The 25,326-nt window shown below is 42.6% G+C and overlaps 1 protein-coding gene across 1 annotated transcript in view; it reads right to left on the bottom strand.

The window, feature by feature from the left end:
- The window catches only part of ERAP1 (endoplasmic reticulum aminopeptidase 1), a 1,476,217-nt gene that overhangs the window by 1,223,982 nt on the left and 226,909 nt on the right, over window positions 1–25,326 (bottom strand). The window contains exons 3-4 of the mRNA XM_044064113.1: window positions 21,554–21,692; window positions 3,814–3,948 (exon numbers count right to left, since the gene is read on the bottom strand). Coding sequence (XP_043920048.1) covers window positions 3,814–3,948; window positions 21,554–21,692 — 274 coding nt within the window. The remainder of the gene's footprint in view (window positions 1–3,813; window positions 3,949–21,553; window positions 21,693–25,326) is intronic.

Raw genomic sequence — 25,326 nt, 5'->3', positions numbered from 1 at the left:
GCCACCCACAGTTCTTCTGCAAGGAATCACTGCTTAGGCAGTTTCTAAAGGTGCACCTGCAGAGAGTCCTTTGTTTTTGGACAATTCTCCTTTATTCATGTTTGTGTGACCATGGAGTTGGTGTAAATAAGTTATGGAGTGTGGGAGTGTGGGGGGGGGGGGGATTGCTCCCCTGCAAAAAAATTCTTTTAGCTTTATACAGCAGCTGAATCTTGATCAGTTTAACTCAGTGAGTTTAGCCTTGTGTTGAGATAAATGTCAGTGAATCATAAGGGGAAGCAGATCTATGACTCTTTAATTCCAAGAATATTTTTTATTTTATTTATTTTATTTTACATTTGTTGACCGGGCTAGTCTAGCTGGATACATGTCCATTTTCAGTAGAGGCCCGGGGAGAAAAGCTCCAAAGAACAGAGGTAGATTAACAAAAACATCAGAAGATCAAGTAATTAATATTACATTCATAGTCAAATAAAACAAGTAAAAGGGTTATACAAATTATTTAAAGAGGTAAACAGACTTAGGAAGTTGGACTAACATGGCTACATTGAGGACCCTTATGGGTTTGGATTGGGTAGATGCTAGGTAGGCCTGGGATGTTTGCTATTAGTCTGGATTAGATGAATATGAATTATGTTGGATTTCAAAAATGAAGCAACCAGCAATACTCTAAGACTTTATTGTTTTTAATAATTAACAGTTGCTAGAAGGTTTACATTATATAGCTAGAACAAACTCATTTCATATACATGAATGCACATTATGGTAGAACTGAATGTATGAGCTTTAGATATTCAGCATTACAAGAATATATTAGGAAAAACTGATTAACATATAAAGGCATTACAATTTTTTCTTTTTCTGACTTTCACTGCATTGTCTTTTCTATTTAAAAGACAAAAAAAATACTGTGGAGCCATATCAGTCCTAGATCACTTTTACTGCAAAGACAATCTGTTTGGAAAAGTTATCACTTAAGGTATTAATGTTATACAGTATCTTGTCATAGTCTGTGACCCATTACCTCAGTAACCTTGTAAATACCTAATATCCATATAGGTTCCTATGCTCATCCATCAATGGGCTACATGACTTTTCAAAGGTCTGCTACATATATGTCTGACTGAATGTTTTTTTTCCATATGACTTCTATCTTGTAGAATGCCCTAAATCACTAGCTGAGAGACAGTCATCACCTTTAAACTTCCCTATTCAGGCATTTTCTTTTACTTCATATAAAATATTTCATTATTTGTTTGCTCATTTATATAAAAAATACAAAATGTATTTCTGTTTGGTGCCTTAAGCTTTGGAAATATGCCTTAAAAATAAACATGGCTTGACCCAAAGGAAGAAGTCTTTGGTTCTAAATTGAGACTTTGCAATCTTTCTTGTCCTGTGGATATATTCGTCCCTGACAATGTTGATGAGTTGGTTAATGGGGATACTGTATAAGCTATAAGCTTCTGAACGCCAAGGTCTCAAAGCCAATCATTTTAAAACCAAGACTTCAAAACCCATATCTTGAAAGGTGAACCTTTCAACAGCACAGCATACACCACACACATACACTACATAGTAACCTATACATCTCATGTATTCAAACAGATGCACCAAGCTACATGTGTGGGGGGATAACAAAACTTCCTACAGCCCATGTGTGGGTGGTGTACTCCTACAGCACATCCCTCTGTGTTATTATTCTAATTCTGAGGTCAGTACTACATGGCAGAAAAGGTGGTCCTGAGTTCTGCAGACACAACACAAAACATACACCATGCCAAGCACATCATTTCCTCCACATTTGCAATATTTACATTCACATCCACCTCCACAACATACACACACTAAATTATACGCACACTCACCACTATTAAAAACATACTCCCAGTGCTTCCACTAGGAATGACTGAAATGTGATAAAAAAGCACTCCTTGCTCACAACTAATCAACCGATACAGCCACCATTCATGTTACATTCTCTATTAAATGAATGCTTGTGTGGGGTTGGGAAGCAATCTACCCCATAGCCTCCCCATGTACATCCTTTGAATGTCACTCAGATAGTTAGCAACCAGTTGCAATTAAGCAGTTAAAATCCATTCAACTCTTCCTCAATAATGCAACCCAAAAGCATTTGGGCTCAGCACACTCATACTCACATTTATAGTACACACAGTCTTGAAAATGCCAAATTGGAACTTTGGTGGTTTCCTGATTAATATTTTCAGATAAGTAGGATTCTGGTTTGATCTGTCACTACTGAACTTCTCTTACTGTATTGAAGAATGTGTGAAATGTAGTAACTCAAGGCTTGGTACTGAGTCTAAAAGGTAATTTCTTACCTACAATAAAATATGAATACTATCTTTCTAAGTTCTGTAATCCTCTTCATTCTCACCTTAAATGGGATAGCGACTACAACATCTGGATACCAGCACAATTCACCACCCTGATTAATTCATTGTTGTTCTCTGCATTGTCTGAAATTGTTTCTTTCAGACTGTGACTAATGGCTTCATAACTCTGTCTGTGTTACTTACAGGACTTTTAATACTGGCACACATTTTTTGTTTCCTTTTCGAACCATTCATCAGCAGTCTCACAGTTCCAATAATTCAAGGTCTGGCAGCCACATTTTCTTCAGGATTCTTTCCCTCAAAGATCTTTCCAGGCTCCATCTCCATCTCGTACCCCTGCCTTCAATTCCTTAATCTCTTACTTGGCCAGTTACCGCAAACCCCATCCTATCAACCTTTCTGCAGCAACTCAAAAGACTGCCTGCTATCTAGTATAACCTGTAGCTGCAATAGCCTTTTCTGAAAGCTACTGGTTTAAGGCCACTTTAACTTTTCTTCCCTATGGCTTTACACAGCTGTATTTATCTCCACTATCCCAATTCATTACTATCAAATTACTCTTCCACCTACCTACCTCCTTGCGCCATTCATATGTCACTTCCCAATTTCATAATCTCCTTCATGCCAATTTACCAGAACCCCTGACTCAGCAATAACTTTAGATTAATTTAATAGCCATTTGTCTGTTAACCAGTGCAACCAACAGTAACAACTTCTGAAATTCAGTTCTCATCTAACCCTCATTCCTCACCATTTTACACATTGCTACCTCCACCCTGTTTCCCTAGCTCCTCAATATCTACGCCTCTCTCCTTCACTGATTGTACCTAATAAGTTACCCCCAATACTGAAAAATCAATCAATATTACTTATATTAAATTTCAGCATTTCATAAACAATGTTATCCTTTTAAAAAGTACTAATCATTTTGGCCATGTTCAATGGTCTATAATGTCTTCCCTCTTATTAACCCTAGTCATCTTATCAAGTATTGTGAGCTATAAAGTTCTTTACTATCTTAAAGACATACATGTGCCTTTGTTGAAGGTTGGGCGTCAGGCTGGCACCTAGGCACCGTAAAAATCTACTGTCAATCATTAGCGGACCGGAGTTCTGCTGTGGCGACCCCTAACCGGGTAAAGCAGAAAGAAGAAGAACAACAACTATTGTTACACACATTTCTGCCTTGTCACAGTGTAGCATTCAAATACCTCTTTTCATGGTTGCCCTGATATATTTGATTGGTTAAGCAGCCCACTAAGAGTCATAATATGCAAACTGGGAGTGTTTGAATCAAAACTCTGCTTAAAAGGTTATATGTAGCTTTTTTGCAGCTCTGCTTTAACTTATTAAAGTAAAGAATCTTGGGTTCATCCAGAAAACAAGTAAATGCCATGCTTAGTTTGTGTACTTAGAGTAAAGTAACAAAAAACAAGTACAATTTGATTCTTACCTTTACTCCATGTTCTGTCATTTTGCTGATAGAAGTAAAATCTGAAACAATGAAGGCTACTAGATAGGTGCTCATTTTAACGCTCTTTTCAAAATGGTCTTCAACAAGGTTATCCCCAATGTTCAGAGATTTCAGCTGAAAATTAAAGTTTCAAACTTTACTTACACACATTATAGCTGTTTACAGATTTGATCCGATAAACTGTTAAGGACTTAATATATAAAAATGATAAATACGTACCACTAGCTATAAAACCTAAATCATGCTCAAGATACAACCATAATATAATACAAGTTACTATCCTACTACACAAAAAAAAAACATTCCAGTATGCAAATGCTTGTATTTGGTCATGTTCCCAAAGTTCACCAACACTGCTAACTGGTTTACCTTACTGTTTCTTTGATAGAAATATAGTAATATTAATAAAGTAAGAATTCAGATCTGAACTTGGTTTATTTTTCTACACTTTCTTAACTCTTGCTGTGTCTTAAAAAAGTAATATAGGTATGTTTGAATGCAAAGGTTTCCTATGACTTGCCTATATATTTACTTACTTACAATTTCATTATATTGCAGTTCAAACAGCACAACAAGAGGCTATCAGCAGAAGATTTCCAACAGTTCCACTCCAATCTGACCCCAAATGCAAACACCCTGGAGCAACTAGCTAGCTTCCCAATTAGGGGTATAAATATCCTAGACCTAGTATACACGAATATGAGGGGATGCTACTCCCTCCTGTGTATTAACTCCTTCTTGGTAAGATATGACCACAAAATTATCTCCTTTAGTATTAAAACTAACATAGAACCCTCATAAAACTCTTTGCTAAGGCCAACTACCTCAAATTAAGTAACTGCTTATTAAACTTCCAAGCCCCTCAGAATCCAGGTGACACTGAGGCCTACTCTGTGCTTTATACAAAAGCCCTGTACAACCACATTTATAGCTATGGAGAGGAGACGGTACCTGTCAGAGTCAAACCTATATTACTGGCAAAAATAAACCACCCTGGTGGACCCCTAGCATAAACAGGCTATTCAACAAAAGGAAAAAAATCCTCTCCAAAGCCAAGAAGGAACAGACAAGACAGTGCAAAAAGACACTCACCAGTCTAAAGAAACAAAATAGACAGCTGGTCAAATCTGCCAAAGCAAACTATGAGGCAAGGATGGTCTCCAAGGTGAAAGATAACCATAAGACTTTTTTTAATTATATTCGTAACCTCAGGGGAAATGCTCAGCAATGTGCTGAGTTAATCATGAACAGCAACACACCCAGCCTGAAACTATAGCAAAACTGCTGGCTGACAGGTTTAATTCACACTTCTCCTCCCCATCACCCCTCAACCACACCCAAAGAAATACCTGCAACCATCCCCTACTGGTAATTACGAGAAAACAGGTCCTTACTATGCTCGCTAAAGCCAAAACTACAGTCTCCATGGGTCCTGACAATATTCCTGGATGCTTCTTGAATAGCTTAAAACAGAATCTGTTGGAGCTACTACAAACCCTATTTAACCACAGCCTCTGGGTGGGCTTTGTTCCACAGGAATAGAGGACTACAACAGTCATCCCCCTGCACAAGAGGAGCCCATCGAATGACCCAGGGAACTACAAATCCATAAGCTTGAAAAGTCTTATCTGCAAGGCTATGGAGAGAATTAGCATGGACCTGATCAATAATGATAAAGGAGCTCTCCAAACACTGGACCATACTCATTTTGGCTTTGTCAAAGGATGGTCTTGCCTGCTCAGTCTGTTGGACTTCTTTGAGAAAGTCACCCGGCCATGGATGATGGTAAAACAGTACACACTGCTTATCTAGACCTAGACAAAGCTTTTGACACAATCCCCCACTCATGGATCATAGATAAACACACTGAGTTAGGAATAAACCACTACTTCAACAAATGGATAGCCAATTGGCTCACTGACAGGACACATGTTGTCTGAATAGTTGAATCTACTTCCGATAATAAACCTGTTAGTAATGGTGTCCCACAGAACTCAATGTTGGGATCCCTCCTTTTTGGTATATATTTCTCTGAAATGAAGGCCAATTTTGGGGGCATCTGGCTCATGAAGTTCATTGATGACTGTAAGCTGGGAGCAATCACTGAATCCCCAGACAATGCTGACATCCTACAAACAGGCCTAGAAATGAAAAATGGCTGGTGCCAAAACCATGGTCTGGGACTAAATGCTAAAAAAAGCATAATCATACCCTTTGGTAAATCAGATATCTCTGCAAATTATAATACTGATAGCACACCCTTAAAACTAGATGCAGTGGTGACAGACCTAGGAACACAGACAGACAGCAACCTAAATTGTGACCACCAGGTAGCTATGGTAGTGAGGAAATCCTTCTGTGTGGCTCAACTTAAAAGTAAAGGCATGGCATCAAGATCAAAGGAAGTCATAGTGCCATTGTACTGGGTACTCATCAGGTCCATAATCGAGTGCAATGCTCCCTTCTGCATGTACCTAACCAGCCACTTGCAACAAATGAAGCAGCCCCAGAGGTTTCTCACTAAAAAAATACAAAGTGTAAGACATGTCTTATGCAGCCTGAGTAAAGGGCATATCTCTTTACTCTGTCTTTTATAGTTTATCGAGAAGTGACATGCCTGACCTACGAGGCATTATCTGATCCCGCCTTAATACAAATGTTACATATTTGCAAGAAAAATTATACGAGGGTTACGTGTTCCATGGACCTGAACCTTATTTGTGACTCTAACAGATCTTGCAGGAGAGACAGATTCGTACCCCAAAGGCTACCTCATCTTTGGAATGAACTTCCCATCTTCGTAAAACAAAGCTTATTCTTCAAGCTCTTGAAAAATTATTTGGATAAATGGATGGGGAAACAGTAAATTCACTCCTGGGGTACTGCCCACATCCCTTATGAGCAGAGGCAGTCTGTAAAATGACTCAGGGCCCAAACATCAAAGACCCACTATCCTGATACTACTTCATCCCATATCTGGGGAATTAAGATACAAGGTGGCCATGGTGGTGCAGCAAACGGCATTGTCACCTCACAGCAAGAGGTTCTCTGGTTCGATTCTTGGCTGGGGTGCCTTCTGTGCAGAGTCTGCACGTCCTCCCTGCGGTCATGTGGGTTTCCTCTGGGTGCTCTGGTTTCCTCCCACATTCCAAAGACATGCAGTAGGTAGACTGGACACTCTAAATTGGCCATATGTGAGATTGCGTGTGCGAGTGTGTGTGGTATGAATGAACTACAGTGGCAGGGCTAGCCACCCAGCAGTGTAAACCTTGGCTCGAGATGAGTACCACTGCAAAAGTGACACCTAGACCCCATGTGCAAAAATGGGAAAAGGGGTTGAGGATGCATGGATGCATGGATTGTCATATCCTGCGTATTATTGGCTAGGCTTGTAAAAGCTCTTGTACCATTGGCTTAGTAATTACCTACATGCAATACTGTAGGTGAAATCACCACCTGTTCTTTAGTTCTTTCCCAAATCAACCAATCAATCAACTTTGTGATCATCAACCATTAGTAAAGAAGTCTTGACTGAACTATGATGCAGGCAACTGGGCTCAAGCAGCAGAGCCAGGATTTGAGTGGCCAGATGGAGGAGGTAAGACTGAGTGACTGATGGGTAGCTATCATTTCTGTGAAAAATGAAAGACAGGTTGAACACCTAGGAATCCCCCTTCTGTGGGCAGCAGAAGGCTAGCCCTAGGAGAACTAACTGCATAGGTTAAACCTGCATGAAGACATCCCATTTGTAAAATGAGAGTGTGGATGCACTGCCAGAGCTGACATTTGTTAGTGCTGCACATCTGACATGCAGTAGAACTTAAAGTGTTGGAGCGAAAATGAAATATCCTTGCCAGCTACAGGTGACAGCATCTGTTGCTCAGCTATTTCTTCCCACTACTCCAACAATAAAGAGAGCCATAACTGCCCACAGGTCAGGGCACTACAATGTGGCCACATAAGCATGTAAGTTCTTGAATCATTCATGGAGGGGGTGGGAGATCCTTCTTATTAGTCTAACCCCTACACTGCTGACAGACTGGATACATGCCTCTGACTCTATGCACTCTATCGGACATGCATGTACATGCCAGTTACAGCACAAATGACATTTAGTGAACACATTTCCTTAGCCCTGGTGCAGTCTTACAAGCCACACCCAACCTCTGCTAGTTACCTGGCTGTTATTCTCCTCCTAACTATGTTGCAAGTGACGTTTTTTGTTACAGTTCTGGCTGGTGAAAGTTCTGTTCTGCATGCATACTAGGTAGATTGCTGGCTAGTAATTCATATCTGCTAGTACAGTTCATGTGATGATAAAATTTGTAGAGATCTAGTTAAGATCCAAACTACTGTACTTTAGCCCCTGTAATTAGGTCCCGATATGCATGATTTATTTATTTTTTTTATTTTACATTTGTTGACCGGGCTAGTCCAGCTGGATATATGTCCATTTTCAGTGGAGGCCCAGGGAGAAAAGCTCCACAAATTACAACAACATAAAGGGTCAAGACAAAGATATTAACAGTAGAATTTGGTACATAAGAAGTTTTAAAAATATAGTACAAGCCTAAGATTATATATTTCAGTAGGGAAAGAAAACATTTATCTAAGAATAGATGAGCAAGACTAATACATTTGCATTAGAAATGGTGTATTACAAATCTTTATAACATATTACAAACTTTTAGTTATGTACTTACCATAACTTTGGATGTATGGGATCCATCTCGCCTACATTCATAACTGGTGGGTTCGGCGCCGATCCGTCGGCTCCGACTCAGCCACTATACACTAGAATGAAGTCTCTCATTGGCCGGGCTACCCCTTATCCCATAATGCACCACGCCTGCTTCCCCAGATCTTGTTTGTTCGCTTTCATACATACATACAGGTACAGAACACATACCAATAACTGTAACCAACCAGAGCTCTTCCAGAGGAGAGCTTAGCAAGATCAATATTTCCTCCAAATCCAAAAGGTAGGGGGAAGGAGGGTGGGTATGTATGAATGAAGGCGAGATGGATCCCATACATCCAAAGTTATGGTAAGTACATAACTAAAAGATGTAATGGGATCCTATCTCGCCTACATTCATAACTGGTGGGACAGTGTCCCTAGCACCTAAAACCCCGGGTGGCTCACTGGAACACACTCCTGAGAACTGCGGAACCAAAAGAAGCTCTGCCTCGGGAAGCCACATCAACCTTGTAATGAGAAATGAAGGTGTGCGGAGAAGACCAAGTAGCAGCCGCACAAATATCATCTATTGAAACTTTGGAGTGAAAAGCTACAGAAGTGGCCATAGCCCTGGTAGAATGAGCTTTGAGTGGGAAGGGCAACTCTCTGCCTGACTGGGAATAAATGAAAGAGATGCAATCCTTAATCCATTTGGCAATGGTGGTTTTGGCAACTGGTAGACCTAACCTATTCTCCGCAAAGGACACAAACAGTTGGTCAGATTTTCGTGTCTGAGAGGTCCTATCTAAGTAAAAACGCAGTTGCCTGTGAACATCCAACTGGTGGAAGGTATATTCTGCTCTATTAGAAAAATTTGGAAAGAAAACTGGGAGGTCCAATGATTGCTGAATGCATAAAGGAGATGCTACCTTAGGCAAAAAGGATGGATTCAATCTAAGGGAAACTCTGTCTTTGTGAAAAATCAAATAAGGAGGGGAAGAACAGAGAGCCTGAAGCTCTGAAACCCGGTTAGCAGAAGTTATTGCCACTAGAAAGGCAGTTTTCCACGACAGGAATTTAATATCACAAGTGGCTGCAGGCTCAAAGGGACGGGCAGTTAAAGAGGCCAGAACCAAATTTAAGTCCCAAGGGGGCACGGGATGAGCCATAGGAGGCCTGAGGAGCCAGGCTCCCTTAAGAAAAGACTTGCAAAGTCTGTTAGCCATTAAAGAAGGCTCTATAGCAACATGAAAATTAGATATAGCCGCCAGTTGAACTTTAAGTGTGGAGACTGAAGAGCCTGAATGAAACAATGAAGCTAGAAATTCCAAGACCTGCGGAACTGGGGCCGTAAGAGGATCAATGCCTCGTTGCTGGGCCCAACAAACAAACCTTTTCCATTTGCTGGAATACAGCTTAACGGTAGATGGCTTGTGGGAAGAGGACAAGATGTGCATCACTTCCGAAGAAAGAGAAAGATCTCTAACTAAGGATGGAAGTGGAGTAACTAAGCAGCCAGTCACAACAACCGGAGGGACGGATGAGAGTGTCCCAACTGATTGGACAACAGAGCCGGCAATGGGTCCAGAATCCAGGGGCCCTGTACCGCATACTTCTGAAGGAATGGGAACCAAACCTGACGGGGCCAATGTGGGGCGACCAAAATCATGTGGCACCCGACATGAAGAGCCTTCTGAATCACCCTCGGGAGAAGGGGAATCGGGGGGAAGGCATAAAGCAGACCCGGGGGCCAATTGTGGGCTAGAGCGTCCCTGGGAGACTGAGGTGTCAGAGTGAAGAACTCTCTGCACTTCGCATTGTTGGGGCTGGCGAACAAGTCGCAACAAGGGAGACCCCATTTGGCGAAGATCTGCGCAGCCACTCTGTTGTTGAGGGACCACTCGTGGGGCAACAGGAGAGTCCTGCTGAGCCTGTCTGCAATCACATTGGCTTTTCCCGGAATGTGCGTGGCTACTAAGAAACGTTGAGAGGCTATGGCCCAGCGCCATACTCTCATGGCCTCCCTGCAAAGGGGGTAGGACCTGGTTCCGCCCTGCTTGTTTATGTGCCAAACTACCGACATGTTGTCGGATAGAATCGCAATAGTACCTTGGGGGAGAGCATGATGAAGTGCTTGTAAAACCAGAAGCACCGCTCTCATTTCCAGGATATTGATGTGAAGGTGCGCTTCGCAATCCTGCCAAGTGCCTTGGACAGACCTGTCCAGATAAATGACCCCCCCACCCTATCTGGGAGGCGTCCGTGGTCACTGTGGCAACAGGGGGCTGAACGGCGAAAGGACTCCCCCGGTCCAGGTTGGACTGACATAGCCACCAACGGAGGTCCCGACGACAACTGTCCGTAATCAGAACCAGGTGGTTCAGGGGAAGTTCTTGGTATGACCATTGAACCGATAATAGCCATTGCAGCACCTGCATGTGCAGCCTGGCTAACGGTACTAGGAGGGTAGTTGCAGCCATCGTGCCCAATAACTGAAGAATCTGTCTGGCAGGAACTTGAGATTTGGGTAACAAATTTAGAACCTGTGATTGTAGAACCTGAATTCTCTCTGATGGCAAAAATGCCCGCATCCTTTTTGTGTCTAACTCTGCGCCTATAAAGGTGATACGCTGAGATGGCCGCAGCACAGATTTTTTCCAATTGAAAGTGATTCCTAGCGAGAGGCCCAAGGTTACTGTGGCCATTAGCGCTCGAATCAGTAGATGCTTGGAGGTGGCAGTGAGGAGCCAGTCGTCGAGATAGGGAAACACTTGGAATCCTAGACTTCTCAAGTGAGCTGTCACCACTGCCAGACACTTGGTAAACACCCTGGGGGCTGTGGTGAGACCAAAGGGCAGTGCATGAAACTGGAAATGACTGGTTCCTAGGCGGAAGCGTAAATGACTCCTGGACTCTTGACGTATCAAAATGTGATAGTAAGCGTCCTTGAGGTCTATGGAGCACATCCACACATCCGTCTCCAATAACGGGAGAATGGACTGAAGGGTGACCATCCGGAACTTGGACTTCTTCACAAAACGATTGAAAGAGCTTAGGTCCAAAATGGGCCTTACGTCCCCTGTCTTTTTTGGCACCAAAAATAATCTTGAGTAAGTTCCTGATCCGATCTGGTCGACATGGATGGGCTGGATGACCCCTTTGCTTAGCAGCTTTGAAACTTCTACGGCTGCCAGATCCCGCTGACTGGGTGGCACGTCCAGGATTCTCCTTGTAGGAGGAGGGGGCTTGAAAAAGGGGATGAGGTAGCCTCCGGTTACAATGCGAAGCACGCACTGATCCTTGGTTATTGATTCCCAAGCCTGTGGGTGTTTCGCAAAACGACCCCCGGCCGGCTCCGGAGAAGCACAGCCGGGCCACATCCTAGGGATGTTGAGGGTAGGAGGAACCACGAAAGGAGTCGCAGTCTCCAGAGTTACGGGGGCCTCTGCCACCTCTAGGGCGGCGTCTTCCTGAATCCCCCTCCCCTGCCTCTGGAGGGGGGATCACTCGGAGTAGAGAAGAACTTTTGGGATTTCCTGAACCACATTTTCCCTCCTCTCTGGGCCTTGGGATAAGGTCTAGAGGGAGCGGACAAACGGGCCCCAACAGCAGTCAAGGTCTTGCCCTCCTGCTCGCACCGAGTAAGTGTGTCCTTCACCTTGGGTCCAAACAAAGAAGACCCATCAAAGGGGCGTCGTGAAGGCAGACTTAAAGGCCTCCGTGAGTGGACACAAGCGTAGCCAGGCTTGTCTCCTAAGAGCCACTCCTGTGCCCGCTGCTCTACTCGCCCCTTCTGCTGCATATGAAATGAGCCTCATGGACGAGTTGACAATAGAAGATAGGGTAGTCATCTGGGTGCCTACGGTCTGTGCTAACGCCTCAGGAAGGTTACCCGCAAGGGACTCTCCTAACTCCTTGAGGAGGTCCCTTTGGAGCCTTGTAAAATGACAGAGATAGTTCAGCGACCGCAGGGTAAAGGTCGCTGAAGAAAGGGTAAGCTTCCCGTACCTATCCATGCTCCTAGAATCCTTATTAGGAGGATGAATAGACATTGAAGCCTCTGCCACGTCCTGCTGAGTGGCAGATGCCACCACCATAGCATCAACTGCAACACCCTTAGTGAGGAATTCCTTCTGGGGAGGGGCTGAAAGAAACTTATTAGGCCTGGCAGGCACCGGTTCCGCTGTATCAGGATGTTCCCACACCCTCCGAGAGATTAGATCTAACAACTCGTCGAAGGGTGGAGACACCCAGGAGGAGGAGGGCTGGGCCCCGAAGGCCTTGAGGAAAACTGACTCCTCAGCGGAAGGGGCTTTGGATTGCCAATCGCCTCTCTGTCTCAAGATCTCAAGGATATCTGAGAAGGAGACGTCATCCGAGGACGATTTAGGGGACCCCTCCGCATCATCGAGGTCAGTATCTGAAGTGACGGATTCATCTTGGGAATCAACGTGCTTCCTCTTACACAGTTTCTTCCTTGGGGGTTCATCCGAAGCAGATTCAGAAGGACCCCCCGGAAGAAGGGAACCTTCTAAGGGGGTATCCTCAGGCCCTGGGGCCCCACTGTCGTGGGAAGGATGTCTCCAGAGGCACCAGTACCCAAAACTTGGGATGGTGAGGTAGAAACCTGCTGAACCGGCAAGGTCATGGCCAGCGCACTCCTCATGGCCTCAAAAGCAGGACCTCCAGACTCTGCAGAGGGCACTTGCTGAGAGACCACGGCGGTACTGGGAATACCTGCGGCCGATGCTCCGAGGGGAAGACTGAGCATCGAAGAGGCGAGCTCCACAGTGTTGCCCTCGGCCCCCGCCGAGGAAGACCTGGTACTAAACCCTGACACCGAGGACAGGGTAGGAATGAAGGTCGGAGCAGAGAAACTCCGAGGGGGTCCCTGCTCCGACTGGACGATTCCGCTGCGTTCTACCTGCACCGACTACAACGGCTCCAAGGGGGTCGGAGGAGGAATCAAATTCATGGGATGTGGAATCGGCTCCGAAGCCGAGTGGGCTGGAGCCGAGATCATTTTAGTAAAGACTGCGGACCGGAACAGCCTCTGGATAACCCTATCCAAATCCGAATCCGACAACCTAGAGGATTTGGAGGAAACAGATTGGGTCCGAGAAGACTTCTGCCTCGGCTCCGATAAAGCAGGGGATCGGCTCCGAAAGGGTTCCAACACTAAAGGACCCGAGACCGGAACCGTTTGCAACAGTGTCGGCGCCGAAGGAGGCTCCGGAGCCGAGGGGGAAGAGTCTGAGCTGCACACCTCCAACGGCTCCGAGACCAAAGGAGCCGAAGTAGGTGATTGGCTTCTCGATGCATTAACCTGCGGCTCCGACACCAATGGAGCCGAGGGAAGAAGCACCGAGGCAGACCCTTCAGCCATCGGCTCCGAAGCCATTGGAGCCGAGGAAGAAGAAGTCGATCCCAGTTTCTTAGCTGTCGGGTCCGACGGACTGGTCGGAGCCGACGATCTATGCTTCTTGGGTGTCGGGCCCGACGGACTGGTCGGAGCCGACGATCTCTTCTTTTTAGAAGCTGGAGATGAAGCCAAAGCTTCCTCAAATGAAGGCTTAATCAGACCCCTAAGTATCAGCTTGTTTTTTCTCTCCTGGAGCACCCTGGAGGAAAAAGCGTGACACACACTGCAAGTATCCTGTAAATGTTTAGGCCCTAAACAGTACCATGAGACAGCATGGCTGTCTGTAATAGACATTTTATAATTACATTTTGCACACTTTTTGAACCCTGATTTCTGCTCCTTAGACATTTTGTAGAAAAACAGGTAAGTAATAGCTAGAAAAAAAACAGTAACAAATGTATGGGCTAAAGCCCTCTAACTTAAACGGGCTTAGCCCGATACAACAGGTCAAATACACAGAAGCAAGAAAATACGTGGGCCAAAGCCCTCTAACTTAAACGGGCTTAGCCCAAAAACTATTTCAGTCACACAACAAGAAAAAGATAGACATACAATAAGGGCAAAGGCCCTCTAACTTAAGCGGGCCTTGCCCAGTACACTAATAGCACGAAAAGGAATAAAATTTAATTTCACACAAATGCTCACAAAGCTGTTAAAACAGCTGTTTGTTTAAATTCTGACAGAAACCCTAGTCAAAAAAGACCAAAAGGTCAAGAGAAAACACATAGCTCCAGCCAAGTCGAGACCACGTCCGGCTTGAAAAGCGGCAAATGAGATCTGGGGAAGCAGGCGTGGTACATTATGGGATAAGGGGTAGCCCAGCCAATGAGAGACTTTGTTCTAGTGTATAGTGGCCGAGTTGGAGCAGACGGATCGGCTCCGAACCCACCAGTTATGAATGTAGGCGAGATAGGATCCCATTACATCCTAGGATTTTATATTATGTATTCTATTAGGGAAAGAAAATGAAATCTAAGACTAAACTAGATACAGCTAGTTGTTTATATTAATAGATACTAAGGTCACACAAAAACCTAAGAAAGAAAACACTAGAGATCAAAAGATAGAGTATAGAAGATCTGCATACAAGGATGGATTTATGATGTTCTTTGTCACCTAGGTTGTGGTACTATATGAAGGTGTTTGATCATTCCACAGTATATACATATTTACATGAGAAAAAAATCCTAAGGAAGGTTAAGCTCACTAAAAATTAGTGAGACAACACAAGATCATGATCATAGGAGGCTAGGAATTGTGGGAGTCTAGTTAATAGTCAGGTGCTTAGTCTGGGTTAACACAGGGACATAGCCAGTGTGATTTAAGGTAGGGTTTAAGCTTGCTTTTAAATAAGCTGACAGAGGATATTGAGGTTAGCTGGCTTGGGAGGATATTCCAGGCTTTACCTACTGTATTGGAGAACAAGGTGTCACCAGCTGAGTTGTTGGATTTTGATATTTGTACAAGTAGGTTATTTGATGAGCGTAAGGTCTTGAGATTGTTATAGGGGATAACTAGGGATGGGTGTATTTTGAGGTAAATACAGGATCTTATGGGCTACTATTAATTGATTAAAAAGAATTAAATTTGGCAGCTCTAACCATCCTAGCTGATTCAGGTTGATACAGTGATGAGTTCTATAGGAGGACCCAGCTGCAAATCTGGCAATATTGTTGTAGGAGGATGAAAGTTTACTCAGATTACTTCTACATATTTTGGTATAGATAGGGGAGGCACAGAGCAAGGTAGAGATGAGGTGGGTGTGAGCAATAGTAACCCTGGCTGGAGGTGTTAGAAAGGGTTTTATTCTATAGAGGGAACCTAGTTTCTTGTTTACTGTTTTTATGGTGTTATTAATGTGAGGTTCAAAAGACAAGTTATTATCTATTATTACCCCAAGTAGTTTGGTGGTTGGTTCAGGAGATATTATAGTTCCGTTATTTGAAGTAATAGTAAAGTTAAGTGATTTTCTGTGATATGTGGAAAACACACCACATATAGCTGACAAAGCTTCATTTGAAGAGGAGTTAATGGGATACTAAACTCTCCAAATATGAGTATTTCTGAGGAGATGTTTCATACAAACCACTGCAATTATCAAGTGCATGCAGACTGCCTTGCCAGATACATGTACATACCATGCCAAGATGTCCATTATCCCTAGTTTAACACTTATCACTACATGTTCATAGTTAGTGCTATCTGGTGGCACTGCTTTAAGAAGTTATATTTCTGATTGAAGCACCTTATATAGTTAGACCTCCTACAATTCATGTCAGCTTACAGACATACCCAAGAGTAGGACATTGCTTCATTTACAGTGATGCTTCTGTGGAGTTGTCAACATCTATGGTTTCATATGAAAATCAGCAAACATCAAACTACACTGATATGCAAATGAATTAATTTTACATATGATGTGCCAATCACAAGAAAGTATAGTAAAGCTGTGTAAGAACTAACTATAACAGTAGATGTCCTACTGATCATTGCTGCAGTATTCCAAACTGTTGGGTTATCTCATTTATGTAGTTTATCTATAGATTTCTGACGTTTTAAACTTGAAAATAATAAAATGTTCCTACATTACTATACTAGTTTATGGAGCTCTCAAAATTCACTGCTCTCAGTTGGCCATCTAGGCTCCGCCCCGGGCATTTTCCCTTTTTAATATCTAAGTATGCTTAATTGGTATTGAGTAGTTTATCTGTTCAAAGTCTGAATACTTAAATCCTCCATAAGAAAAGTATATTCAATGATTTTTACACCCCTGAGTCCAGTCAAGAAACCCTCACACTTCATACAGCACACAGAGTTGTCTACCTTAGAGTTCCATAATATTATATTCACTGTCACTAATATTAATTACTGTATGAGCATTTTTTTGCCTAAGTAGTTTTGTTGACTTCTAGATACTATGTATTCTTTCATCACCATATATCCTATCTGATCTACTATAATGAAAAGGGGTATACCCAAGTATTTGTGATATGCACTTTGGATCTTTAATCTAGATTTCAGTGCAGTATAAATGTCAAGGCTCTGTTGTTGTGGATGGATAAAGCCATGACTATAACCCATGTAACCAGAATTCAGTTAGTAGCTTGGACATTTACTGGAGCTGAAAGAGGGAATAGAGGAGTTATGTAGCTGTGTGAGCTTGCCTCTTTTCGGTCAGAGGGTGTCAAGGCATATATGTCTGGGGAGCTCAGACACACAGCAAAGTCTCCAGTAGAGACTGGAGATCCAGAGAGAGCTGATTTAGAGGGACAGGGCAGTCCTGAGGCGATATGTCACTTGCGGAAATGAGCAACAACCTTTTGCTGATTCCAACTGCGTTCCAAAACCCACGGGTAGCTTAATGGGTACACACTACAGGAGTTAGGGACTAAAAATAGAAAAAAACACCCTACTGTCATGGATAATAAATGAACTCTTTGTTGTTTGGTCCATGCCATGAAGGAAATGAATAGGCTATAGAGCTTGTACTTTAACAGGAACAAATGAGCTGTAGCCCTCTCGCCCCAACAGGAATGAATGGGTAGTAGGGCTCTTCTCTCTGGGGGAATGAACAGGCCTATACAATGCTTACCTTAATTTTTACAATGGTCAAAACAGGAGATGAATAAAAGAACACAAACACAACGTAAAAGTACATTTACCAACATCCTCGAAACAAAACAAAAAAAAAAATAATAATTTTATTGTCTTTTGATAAAGTGACCTTCATCTCTATTTTTTTTTTTTTTGTGCATTTTACTTTTAGGTTGGAATTCAATGATTAATATACATATATCCTCCTCATTATGTGGACAATCAAGAGTAAAAAATTCATGTTAAGTACTTGTACTGTACAGACAGGTGACTTCCATTGGATACAAAGCACTCCATCAGAATGCAGAACAAACGAATGCCCTCTGTCTAAACAGTTGCAAACAGAAAACCATTTTCCTCCAGGTTCCCATTTATACAAAGGGCTGATCTTCTCTTCTGCTCTCACCATTTCAAGCTCCTGTGTAACCAGTCTCCCCACTAATAGCCAAACTAATAAGAAAATCCATATCTTACAACCACAGAAACCTAAACCTTTCATCTCCTACACTGCATGCCCTTCAAACGTTCTGCAGAGCACAGATTGCTGCTTCTTACTACTAGATCCTAAACCTTTAGAATCTAGCCCACTCCATCTAAAGAAACATCCTCTTACCAAAATGTCCATTCCCAACTAAAAACACATCTGAAGACAATGGCTAAATACAACATAATGTCTCCCATCACATTACTTAACTTCAACATAATCTCTCCAAACCTACAATCTAGCAACCCTCTCCTCTCACCCATAACCCTTTCACACCATAGTTTACACAAGTGTCTTTATGACTCTTCTGTAATATTTGTATATATCTGCTGCAACTCAATGATTATTATAGATAATTATATCTGTATAATTGCAATAATTTTCTTCTCATGACAGATTTAAATTACATGATATTTTTGAAACTGAATTCTTCTTCTTTATATTATAGGTTCATAGGTTCATAGGTTCATACTAGGCTATCTGCCCAAGGGCATTTATAAGCCTAGCCCATAGTTATATGGCTTTCGCCACCCCTTTAGTTTGAATAAAAACTATGCCTATCATTTTGCTGTGCCTCTGTCAAGCAGTGACACTGAAGTAATCCCTGGGGTATATCTGCAATCTCCCATCCATTGGTCAAGATTCCTCTTGAACAAGGCCAGAGAGGTGCTCTGCCTCACATGTACCGGGATTTTGTTCCACAGCATAGGGAGTCTCTGGGTGATGAATCTGTCCCTCCAGTATTTATAACCGTGTCAAGGTTTAAGTCTCCTTGTGGTTCTGAGGGATCTAGATTTTTTGAGGTGAACATATTCATCAAATCTGGGTTTGACATGGCCTTATATGTCAGGCACAGGTCACCTCTGAGCAAGCGGTATGAGACTGAATAGAGCTGGAGTTCTTTCAGTCGGGCAGCATAAGACATATTTTGAGACCCTTTATCCTTTTGGTGAGGAACTTTTGGGGCCTTTCAAGCTGCAGCAGGTGTCTGGTCAGATACATTCGAACGGGCATTGTCAATCATAGGTCTAATGAGTGATGAGTACAGGGGCGATGACCTCCCTTGATCTAGATGTGATCCCTTCATGATCAGGTGGCGATATAGAAGGTTTTCCTAACTACTTTAGCAACATGAGTGTCAAACGAAGGTTACTGTCAACCTGGGTCCCCAGATCCCTGATGACTTTTTCTGTGCTCAGTGGATTGCCACCTATATGGTAGCTAGTAACCTTGTTTTGGATATGATTATGCATTTTAACTTCAGGCCATGGCTCTGGCACCAGTTATCCATTTCTGTGAGGCCCTTCTGGAGGATATCTGTGTCAGATTTTAAACTATGGTATGGCGCCCAGTCTGCAAACTTTGTCAGCCATAACCCTCCTGTGTTTGCTTGTACTTCAGAAAGGACCCAGGACTGAGCCCTGTGGGACACCACTTGTGACAGGCTTTGAGTCTGACATGGCTCCAGCAACTCTGACCCTGTGGGTTCTGTCACTTAGCCAGTTTGCAACCCATCTTGTGATGTATGGGTTTACATTTAAGCTGATGAGTTTTGACCTGAGTGGGGTATTGTGTCGAAGGCCTTTGCCAGGTCGAGGTAGGCTGTATGGACTGCCTTTCCTCATCAGTGGCCTTGGTGACTGTCTTGAAAAAGTCAACCAAGTTTAAGAGGCAGGATCTGCCTTTGACAAAGCCAAACTGGGTTGGATCCAAAGTCTGCAAGTTCCCTATGTCTTTATTTATGAGTTCCATTATGATCCTCTCCATGGCTTTGCAGATAAGGCTAGTCAAGCTAATGGGTAATTTCCAGGGTCTGTGGAGGCACCGCCACCATCCTGAGGTGAGGCTAAGATTAAACAGCTGCCCTAACTGTGGGTTTAATTCCTCATTGAGTTCGTGAAGCACAACACCATCCGTCCCATGGATGCTGTGTTTTAGGCAGTTCTCACCTGGGCGTTGGAGATGTTTGGGGGCTACAATCCTCTGGAATAGATATCTCCTTTGGGGGGGGGGGAGAAGTTTGCACTGAACCTGTCAGCCAGTATGTTGGCAATGTGTGTAGGTGCAGTAATTTTCACATCATTTTGAACTAATTCTGATCATATCTGGGAGTTTCCAGGTTGCTAACATAGCTAAAGAAGGCCTTATGATTCTCTTTAGAGTCCTTGGTGATTTTTCTCTCAAAATTTGCCTTGGATGATTTTATGAGAGCTCTTAGTTTTTTACTTATAATGATCAAAGGTGTCTTACCTTTCAAGGATTTTGCTCTATCTTGTAGTAGTTTCCTCCTTTTGTTGTAGAGCTTGTTTATGGCTGGGGTCCACCAGACTGGACGCTGCCTTTGGTACAGAGAGTCTTAGTTTTGTTTGGGATTGCCTGATCCATGCAGTCCTGTAGGTGCTGGTAGAAGGCATTTGTAAGTGATTCAGCGGTTTGAGTAATGTTTACCACTGGCTCAGGGGCCTTAAAGGAGACCACACTAGTTTTTAGAAGTGTGAAATCGGCTTTTGAGAAGTTTTTCACTGTGGTCTTTATGAGGACCTCCAGCGAGATTAGTTTATGATCTGATCTCACCAGTGAGGGGTATACTTCCGGTGTTGAACATTTTGATCCAATGTTCGTGATATTACTTTAGAGAATGGTCAAACTGTACATTAAACCCTTACTGGAGAATGAACATTCTTCTGCAGGTGCCAATGTACAGGTAATGCCACTGAAAAACAAGTCCACTGGTTCAAGGTACTATATTAAGCTGCTGTGAAGCTTGTACAGTTACAATGCAAACAGTTTCCACATTTTTACATTCGCAGAGCAGCGCTTTGCTGTTTAGCGAGTGAAAAATTTAAATATAAACTATGTATGATAAAAAAAGAAATAAGTCAGTGTGTGTGTGTGTGTGTGTGTGTGTGTGTGTGTGTGTGTGTGTGTGTGTGTATGTTTGCATGCGTGCATGAAAGTGCAAGTGAGAGTGAATGACAGAGATGCAGAGATAGACAAGAGACAGTTCTGACTGCAACAGGCAGTCCATTAGTGTGAATTCATTAAACACTGATTTATGTAACTTGTAACATCTGGCATCATTTACGGACTTTGATCATAAGTGGTTTAACTAAAACAAAACAATGGGCAGGTCACTTCCCTCCTGAACATGAGTAAGTCTGCACTGACTGCTGAGGCCTAACTCTCCCTGCCGGCTCCACCAGTACCTAAGTCACCAGGTGATCCTAGCTCACCTGACTTTTAGTTAGGGATTAATCCCTCTACATCACAAAGCCAGCCACAAGCAAGAGATTTTATTTATTTAATTTAGTTATTTGTTTATTGGGTAAGCAAACTGGTCCACTGCCAACTCTTTCCAGCCAAAAGCTGAACAATGAGTATAAGGGTAAATGCAGTATATAATTCTGAAGTTCACTGATTAACACACCTTTCGGGTTTTACTGTAGTATGAACTATATTTACAAATGTTAAATGAAGCAGTCAAGCAGTTGAAGTGCATCTTTTCTAGAAATTTGTGCTGCAAAACAATGCTACTTACAATTGGCATGTTGGATAGTGCCAGATGTTTTAATTCTCTTCTAATCCTGACAGAAAAATGGGCCTTAAAAGCTGGTTCATCAAAACACGGGAAAGCCATTCGAGCAAATGTTGGTTCAAACTGTGTTGCTGCAAGTACTCTGGAAATAAAAAGAAACAATTAACTGTCTGCAAAATGTTAATTGTTAGACTACATGATCATTTCATAACTCAGTTGATGTTAAGATCACTCTCTTACACATGCATCCATGAATGCATGCACACACGCCTAATTAAAGAAAAAGCAAACTTAATGTTGTCAAGTAATCACTAAAATGGAATTTACCACAATTCTCTAATGCTGCACTTAAGTACAATATTCATACAATGATCCTCTCTTTAAGATACTGGTTTTACCCCCAAGTCATTCCCTACTATATTACTCAGGTGCTTTTTTCTACCTCAGCCATCTGGGGAACACACCAGAAGAACGGTAACTACTTGATGTGACACCTCCCAACAACATAAAGATATACTGTGAAAAATCACTCCAGATAACTTCTCATTTTAAAAAAGTGGAAAGCATTAAGTCAACCATTCTGAGCTTGCTAGCAGAGTGTAACTTTAAAGCTTAAAAGAAGAAAGGCCGATTGTGAGGACAGTAAGGCCTTCAACAGCAATACATTAAATGCCACTCACGGGTTATCATTTCTCTTCAGTCTTGCTATTTCTGCTGAATTGAGAAGAACAACATACAGTGATACAGGCAATATGTGCCAGAGGACAGAAAAACAGAAGAAAATAAAACTAAGTGGAGAAGATATGAAACACATACTAAAAATCATGGATTAAGGAAATATGAAAGTTATGTACTTACCATAATGCTAGTTTTGTTGTCTTCTTCCATTCACTTCATCCTGTCAGTTATCAGATCCAACTGGATCCATGGCCGGCACTTCAGACTGTTGACTTTGAAGCTTTATCACCCCTCCCATAATGCTCTGAGTTACTAATTCTCCTCAGACCAAGTTTACCCCTCCCATACCTGGTCTCTACATGAAATGTCATCTGAAAAGAATCATTAGATCAAGATCTAGTAGGTTCAATGAGCAAGACTTTCAGCAGGCTCACTAGGCCCATTAAGAGTCAAGAAATACCAGTAAAAATTAGGAAGGGGGGTGGAGGTAGGGCTGGTTGAGATGGACAGATGGAAGAAGACAACATGGATCTAGCATTACGGTAAGTACATTTGTATCAGATGCTGTGTTTCCCATCCCCCTCAAATTGTGGGGCAGAGTCCCCAGGCAGCCTGATCATTTGGTACTAGGACAAAACATATCAAATAATGAAGGAGCCAAAATAAGCCCCCTAACCTAGGCATTAAGCTTGTAATGGGACACTAAAGTTTGAGTACTTGACCAAGTAGCAGCTCTGCAAATATCATACAAAGAAACATGACTGAAAAAGGCTGTTGAGGTAAACATTGCCTTAGTAGAATGAAAATTAGGTTTGGAAGGCAATGATAAACCATTAAGTTTATACACAAAGGTTATGCAGTTGGAAAGCAATCTGACACAGACTGACCTTAGAAACGCCTTTACCCAAATTTGCCTTCAAAAAGGATACAAAGAGTTGGCCTGATTTTCTGAAGTCATTGGTTCTATTTAAATAAAATTTCAACTGTCGATGAAGGTCCTGGCAGTGAAGAATGTATCCATGCTTAAATCTGAAATTTGGAAAGAAAACTGTCTAATTGACTAAATGATTTAGGATGGACTCAGAGGCTGCCTTAGGCAAAAATGCTGGGTCAGTTCACCTTGGAAACTATGCCCTTGTGGAAAATGAGATAAAACGGCCTACAAGACAAGGCCTGAAGTTCTGATATTTGTCTGGTGCAGATGACTGCAATTAAGACAAAACACAACAAAAAACAAAGATCTACTGTAGCAGCAGGCTCATAGGGTGACCTGTTTAATGCTTGTAATAAAAGGACAAATCCCAAGGTGGAACCGGGAGGTCTGAGGAGAAAGGCCCCTTTCAAAAATCTTAATAGTAGAATAACTAGCCCAAAATTGGAAACGGCCAGCTACAAATTCCAAAATAGCAACAAAGGGAGCTGAAAAGGGGTCCAGACCCTTCAAGATGGCCCAAATACTAAATCTTTTCCACTTTCTACCATGAATTTTCCTGGTGGACAGCTTCTGAGATGACGTCAGGATATGTATCACTATCAGATACCTTGGGATCTCTAGCTATAAGTGGAAGTGGATAAAAAAGTAGTCAGCTTGAGGGATTTGATATTCAGGTAATGCTGACCCAAAGGATAGGAGATTAGGATCCAGAACTGGATCTAGAACACAAGGATTGTGAACCAGGTGAGGCCATAGGAAGTGGAACCAGACCAGGGTTATGAGAATCACAACTGCTTTGCAACAAACTGCTTTCTGTAAAACCATTATTAAAGGAGTCAGAGGATATGCATGGGGGAGACACTGGGGCCAGGCATGGGGCCAAGTATGAACTAGAGTGTCTCTCGGTGATAGTCCCTTGTGAAGTATCAGGGCAAAGAAGCTGCTGCACTTTGTGTTGTGAAAGACTGCAAGATTGATGCAAGGCTGGCTTCAATGACAAAATCCGCACTGCCAGTGATGCATTGAGGGACCATTTGTGAGGCATCAGAATGCTCCTGCTCAGTATGTCCACTAGAATGCTGAATTTCATAGGAATGCGTATTGCTATCAGAAAGTACTGACAAGAAATCACCCATTGCCAAATCCTCATTGCCTCTTGACAGAAGAGATAGGATTGAGTTCCCCTTATTTGTTGATGCACCAGATCACCATCATGTTGTTGGTCTTAATCATAATCATACCTTTGGGGAGACAAGCCCACAACAACAGGATGACTGCTCTAATCTTCAAAACATTGCTGTGGAGACTGGTCTCTAAGTGGGACTAAGTACCTTGAACCATTTTCACTTCATAATGTCCTGACCACACCCCAGGAAGAAAGTGTCCATGGTCACTGTGACCTTTGTTCTTCCACAGCCCAGTGTCCATAGTCACTGTGATTGAGGGCTAGGTAGTAACAAAAGAGCATCCTTAGGAGACATGGTTAGATGTTAGCCACCATGAAATGTGACGATGACAAACCTCCATAAGTCATAAGAGGAACTGAACAGGATGAGTTGACAGACCACTGTACTGAGAGCATCCACTGAAGAACTCTCATGTAAAATCTGGCCAAAGGTACTAGACATACGGCAGTGACTATTAGACTGAGAAGACACAGTAACATGGAAGCTGGTGGCCTCTGCAGCAAAAGAACCTGATGGGCCTGAAGACACAGAAATAGCAACCTTGACAGGGGCAGCTTGACAGTCTGAATAGTTGTGTCCAGATTGCAGCCTATAAACTCCAGAGTTTGGACTGGTTTTAAATTGGATTTCTTGTGGTTTACCATAATCTAGTTTCTAAGAAGTGGCACAAAGGGAGCAAGGAGTCTCTTGCCTACACTAACAATCCCCTTGAAATTATTGTAAAGAACAAGTCATCCAGGTACAGAAAAACATGGAATCCCTGCAGCCTGAGCTGAACTGCTACCACTGCCATGCATTTCGTGATTACCTGGGGCTGCAGCAAAGCCACAAAGTAGTGCACAAAACAGATACTGACTGGCCCACTGCTGGAACTGTAGGAATTTCCAGAAATACCTTACTATCTTTATATGATAATAAGCATTCTTGAGATTCACGGAGCACATCCTGTCATCCTTCCTTAGCAAAGGCAGAATAGA

The sequence above is a fragment of the Protopterus annectens genome, chromosome 2.part2 (assembly GCF_019279795.1).
Source record: "Protopterus annectens isolate FY-2018-M chromosome 2.part2, PAN1.0, whole genome shotgun sequence".
In the NCBI taxonomy this organism is placed as follows: domain Eukaryota; kingdom Metazoa; phylum Chordata; order Ceratodontiformes; family Protopteridae; genus Protopterus; species Protopterus annectens.
The sequence above is the reverse complement of the archived record's forward strand: the minus strand, read 5'-3'. Positions and strand labels throughout refer to the sequence as shown.